At 39.9% G+C, this 6000-nt stretch overlaps 1 protein-coding gene across 1 annotated transcript in view; it reads right to left on the bottom strand.

Annotated features, from left to right (window-relative positions):
• Window positions 1-2029: 2029 nt before the first annotated feature.
• LOC137522821 (uncharacterized) overlaps window positions 2030-6000 on the bottom strand; it is a 158413-nt gene continuing 154442 nt past the window's right edge. Inside the window, exon 11 of the mRNA XM_068242926.1 lies at window positions 2030-4586. Within this exon, the coding sequence (XP_068099027.1) occupies window positions 4437-4586 (150 nt within the window). The 3' untranslated portion in view covers window positions 2030-4436. The remainder of the gene's footprint in view (window positions 4587-6000) is intronic.

Genomic DNA, 6000 nt, shown 5'->3' with positions numbered 1-6000 from the left:
ATGTAAGTGAAGAACAGGTTTTAAAGTGGACCTGAACCCAGAACTTCCTCTCTACTCTAAAAGATAAGCAACAGCACAATAACCTTTAAAGAAAAAAATATTTCTATGTTACAGCTAATACAAATCCTGCAATAAATCTGCACTGTTTCTACTTCCTGCTTTCATAGAAGCAGACATATTGTTATGCCGTGGCAGTCAGCTGACTCAGCTAAGATCAAATAACAACTTGTGATTAGTAATTAGGCTAAACTCTCTAAATACATATAGGGTGCATTTCTGTATTCTTTCCTTCTGTCTTGTGCAAGAGTTCAGGTCCACTAGTGATTATCGCCTACAAATTTCATACAATACAGGTCTGTCACTTCTCCCTTAAACGTTAATTGGGGTTTCAATGGAGGCCAACACCTCTTCTCTCCGTCACTAATCTTTGCATGAAAGAAGTGTTCTATGGTTCTAAGACGGTGATTCAAATCATTGGCAGCCCACTATGGGGCATATTCAGTCAAAGATGGCAAAATGCAGGTTGCACTAAGTAATGTAGATTGCACTATTTATGCAACCTGAGCTACATCAGTGGCATAAGTACTAGTATACCATCTTTTAGTGAATATGGCCGTATATATATTGCTCCAATATGCAAAAACACAACCCTCTGTCATCGCACTCACTGGGGTTGACTATATAGCAGTAAAACTGTTGTGCACTTGTTGCTAGTATAATGCGTGTTATGCAAGTATCATAATGCCCAATATAGAAGCAATGCATGCTTTGTGGTGACAATGGGAAAGGAAGGAGAAATGGGTCTCAACCTGGATTTCACAGTAAACGACTACTTTATTAGTACCATAGTCACAGCATAGTGCATACTAATAAAGCAAGCTATTACTGAGAAATCCAGGTTGAGACCCAGTTCTCCTTCCTTTCTTGTTGCAAACTTTTGCACCGCCTAGGATCTAGTTGCAAACTAGTCGACTCCCTGGTCTTGGAATCTTTGACAGCAGTTTGAGCAACGAGACTACTTTTGATGGGCTTAGATTGTGGTGACAATGGGCCATATTCACAAAAGTACTGTATATACTCGAGTATAAGTCGACCCGAGTATAAGCTGACCAGAGTATAAGCCGACCCACCAACTTTTACCTTAAAAAAAAAAACTGGAAAAAATGTTTGACCTGAGTATAAACTGGAGTTGGCAAAAGCCACAACCACAATACCACTCACAGCCATGGCCGGCCACAACGATGTATTAGAAAAGCAGCGCTAATTTAGCAGATTGCAGTAATAAGCCAGAACATAGGCCTACAATGAAGATGGACATGCAAAAAACTCCTGTTACAAAGTTTAAGCTGGCATAAAGATAAAGCAAGGAATGCAGAGTCACATAGTCATGTATCTAAAACTTGATATAGGAATGCAAAGATTCTCTCCACTCAGTAGACACTCTCCCATATGCCTTCCAAGGCTAAAACTCAAAATAAGATTAGCTGGCACCTCCCATGGAGATGTCAAGTTTGTGGTCTGTTTGTGGTCTCCCTCGGATGATGCACCACTGGGCATATAGTGGGGGCACTGTGGGGGTCACTCAACGAGTAGTGACACGATTATAAGCTGAGACCCCCACTTTTGGGCCACTTAAAAAAAAAGAGATTACCAGTACTAATGGTACTTACATAGTGAGGGTTGTGCAATGAGCAAACCCACATTACTTAGGTAATGCATACATTACTACTTACTTAGTAAACATTATTAGGTAGTATGAGTTGCACTATTTGCAATATGCATTATGTAACGGGTGTACATACCAGAGGAATCATCATGTGATGTGCTTTTGTTAATATGTCCCAGTGTGAGTTGTGTAATGTGCACTATACACGTTATGCTACTTGCATACATATTGGTAAAATTGCCTTATACTAAATTCCAGATACTGCAGGTGCATTAACAACTTTTTTCATCAAAATCAAATGGCACTGTTTAATCTCGAGTGCAATGGACCATAACGCCTAAAAAAAAAAATCAGTTCCTCGTATACATGAATGAACTTTTATTGATTACATTTTAAAAAATTGCACTTACAAGATAATTGAGTTTAAAGTCTTTATGGTAAGTAGACCTCTTTTACTTATTTACTGTACTTGGTAGGGCCTGGATAAATAGGGGGCTCAAATTACTGAAGCTTCTACATTCCACCACATCACCCCTCCCTCCCAATACTATCATCCAACTTCTTCCTAGTGTCACACAGGACTGGTAAAGAGCTCCTTGTCCATAACATTGGGATAGCAGCAAGGTGGAGAATTTTTTTCTTTTTTCGCACAACAGCAATGTTTTGTGCACTCCTAATCCCCTGTATATCGGGCATAGCACTTTTAGATGATATTAGGACCATTCATTTACCTGCCTTTTTATGCACTTTACAAGCTCTATGAAGTGGCGTAGGGGTTAGCTCTCTCGCCTTGCAGCGCTGGGTCCCTGGTTCGAATTCCAGCCAGGGCACTATCTGCAAAGAGTTTGTATGTTCTCTCCGTGTCTGCGTGGGTTTCCTCCGGGCACTCCGGTTTCCTCCCACATTCCAAAAACATACGGATAAGTTAATTGGCTCCCCCTAAAAAATTGGCCCTAGACTACAGTACTTACACTACATAATATAGACATATGGCAATGGTAGGGATTAGATTGTGAGCTCCTTTGAGGGACAGTTAGTGTCAAGATATATATATACACTGTACAGCGCTGCGTAATATGTCGGCGCTATATAAATACTAAATAATAATAATAATAATAATAATTGCAAAGTTGTTCATCAGTTGTATATATTATTTTTTTGAAACCCGGGTTTCTATCCAAGTGGAGTTCTTTGGGAACCACAAGGATATAATTATAATATTAATCCCACGTATAAGATACAGTATATGACTGTTCATGAATTCATGATACTATGCAAGCTGGGGATCTTATTATGATTTTTTACATGTTTTTTTTTGTCATTGATGAAATGATGTGTAATAAAACAACCTCTTTTTGATATAACAGCGGTGCTGGTGTTTGAGCCTCATTTGTTGAAGCTGCTCTTGTTTCATATTTATCAGAGGCTATTGTACACTGTATTATTGGTGCACTGTATTGTACACTGTAGGTTATTGGTGCAGATCATTTCCCTTTTTTGTTGTTCCCTACCCTCCCTTGCAAAGTAATAATCCTAACATTTGTATAGCACTTTTCTCCTGTTGGACTCAAAGCGCTCGAGAGTTGCAGCCACTAAGGGGCCACCCTGCAGTGTTAGGTAGTCTTGCCCAAGGACTTCTTACTGAATAGGTACTGACCCTAGCCAGGATTCAAACCCTGGCTTACCATGTCAAAGGCAGAGCCTTTAACCACTACACTATCCAGTCACAAGTATTTCCCAATGTTAAAAACCATGTGGGTTGGTAGTTCCCCAACTTCACGGCCTCTGTCTTCCTGGCCAATACTGATTCACATTGCTGATAATGGGTTTTGGGATTTGGGAAGGGCACAATGAAAAAAAAAAGTTAGAAAACATACACCTTAACACACATAGCAAAAATGTAAACACACAATGTAAACGTTTTCCTGCTATGGCGATACCATTGAGAATATAAACATTTAGACAAGTGGAAAGTCACATGGAATGCAGGGTGACCGATTCAGTGTGCAAAGAGATGTTATATTTCTTAGATGTGAATCAGGATGAAAGTGGTCAAAAGGAGAGAAGGAAGGCCAGATGTACACAAAGCCTGGTTATTTTGCTGTCGCTCCGTTAGCAGCACATGCGTTGCTATGGTACCGCATGGCGTTACATAGCAACGTGTGTTCTGATAGAGCACCAGGCAGTGCTACCCTGGCGTTAGCAGCAGGAAAATTGCACTACTGCTACCTGCACACAGCAAAATTACCGGTCTTTTGTGCATCAGGCTTAAAGCTCTGTTCACAACTAAAGTGGGCTGTAAAAGGTCTACAGTCACTGTCATAGCCAGTATAATTTGCCTCCTGAAAACAGAAGATATTTGCAATGATTCGTGATCAACTGTGCTTTCCCATGATGCATCACTCTCAAATATGCAAATCATCTCTTTATGCCCCTGAAGCCATGTACTCATCTTGAATGGCTGGTGTATAGTGAACCTATAGCTTATAAATTTTACAGAGCTACATCAACCCAACATGCAGACAGCCTGTTTTGGGCTATCTGGTCCTCTTCAGCGATGCATCATGGGAAACCACAGTTGCTCATATAAGCTGTTTTAAGAAGGCAAATTACACTAAGCATTGCATTTTAGTTGGAAGGGTTTTTGGTCTCTTTTAGCCCCCTATACTTTCCTAGTGGTTCTAGGTCACCATGAGCTATGTGGGTATTCTGGAGTAGGTAGCTGATAATACAAATACATTTTAACCAATTACTACAGACAGTTTGTTCTTCAGTTATTATGTGTTTTTCTGACTTCAGCATACAGGTGAGTCTCATCAGCAGCCCCTGGGACATTTTCCTTCATCTTCAGCTTATCTTTGTTTAATACAGCATAGGTAATTCCATCATCCACTGCTGTGTTCTGTACGTTTATTTCCACCTAAAAGACCAAGCATAGACAGGCAACTTCACTGTGTATAATATTTGCAGTGTTATAGAACAGAAGATACATTGGAGGATGTTTGTTATACCTTTATTTAAAGGGACTGAGAGCTGAATGAAACAAAATGATTTATACATACCTGGGGCTTCCTCCAGCCCAATCCGATCGGATCGCTCCCACGCCGCCGTCCTCCATATAAAACGTAAACATTAAAAAAAGGAAGTACTCCGGTTACCAAAACCTCTATTTACAGGCTTTTATATACTTTAATCTACAAGTTCTGTGTAAAGACATTTACACGTGTACACTTAGAAGTTTTTACTTGCTTTTTTGAACACATTTGGTTTGGGAGAATTTCTGTCTGAATTTCAGGGGAGTGTGGGTCTATATTTCATTTATTGTCAAAGAGTGGAGGTAAGTGTAGGGTTTCTTTCCATCACAGTTCCCTAACAATCAGGCAGATTTGATAATAATTTTAGAAGGTGAAATCCATTGAGGTTTATGGACTACCCTTTCCATAAATATGTTACTGCACATTACAGGGCTCCTAGGGCAAGTATTGTCAGCAAAATGCATGGGAAGCCCACATCGCTGTAGGGAACATGTGCCTGCTTAAAAAAACATTGATGTGGTTCTCTGTCATCAACTCTAACCATTTTGTAGACAAAAAGTGGAAGAGGTGAAGGCTGGTAATGGTGAACTGTATTTCACTAGCTTTTCTATTCGTTTCTTACCGCTTTAGTGATATTTATGTATTTTTTTAACTTTTCTCCTGCAGGGCAGTAAAGCTCATCACCACCATTATCACAACATGGATGGGTTACTATTTTGTATACTTTTGCTGTTATATACAAGTCCTTAGTGAAGTATAATGTGGGTCCTAGATGTGACTTCTATAATGAGAAAAATTGTAGTGCTCCTTTCCTCCAGCTTACCTCTGGGAAGTAACTATTATATGCCATGGGGTGGATATAAACTTTTCCTTCCACGGTCATGGTTCTCATAAATACCTAAATCTTTTACTTTGTTCTACAGTATGGCGTATATGACTTTTCCCAAAGATTATAGTGACTTGTCTCATGGACTGTAGTAGTTAATTAAACCCTGGTAAATTGCCATGCTCAGACAACACATGACAATTTTGAGGGAAAATATGCAAATAACACGCACATGCTGATATAACATGCATTACGGAAATGGCGCAAACCTTTTTGTAGAAGCAATGTGCAAGATGTGTACATAACCAGTGCTGCTCATCAGGATTCCGGATATCTGGGTAGACCCGGATAGCCGAACTTTTTAGGCCTATCTGACCGGATCCGGATGTCGGATAGCTGGGCCAAAATCTGGATAGCTATCTGCGGATAGTTGGGCGCATACCACAGATATCCAAAGTGACATGTGCAAAGTG

This window comes from Hyperolius riggenbachi, chromosome 6, assembly GCF_040937935.1.
Source record: "Hyperolius riggenbachi isolate aHypRig1 chromosome 6, aHypRig1.pri, whole genome shotgun sequence".
Lineage (NCBI taxonomy): Eukaryota > Metazoa > Chordata > Amphibia > Anura > Hyperoliidae > Hyperolius > Hyperolius riggenbachi.
This window is presented reverse-complemented; position numbering and strand designations above follow the sequence as displayed.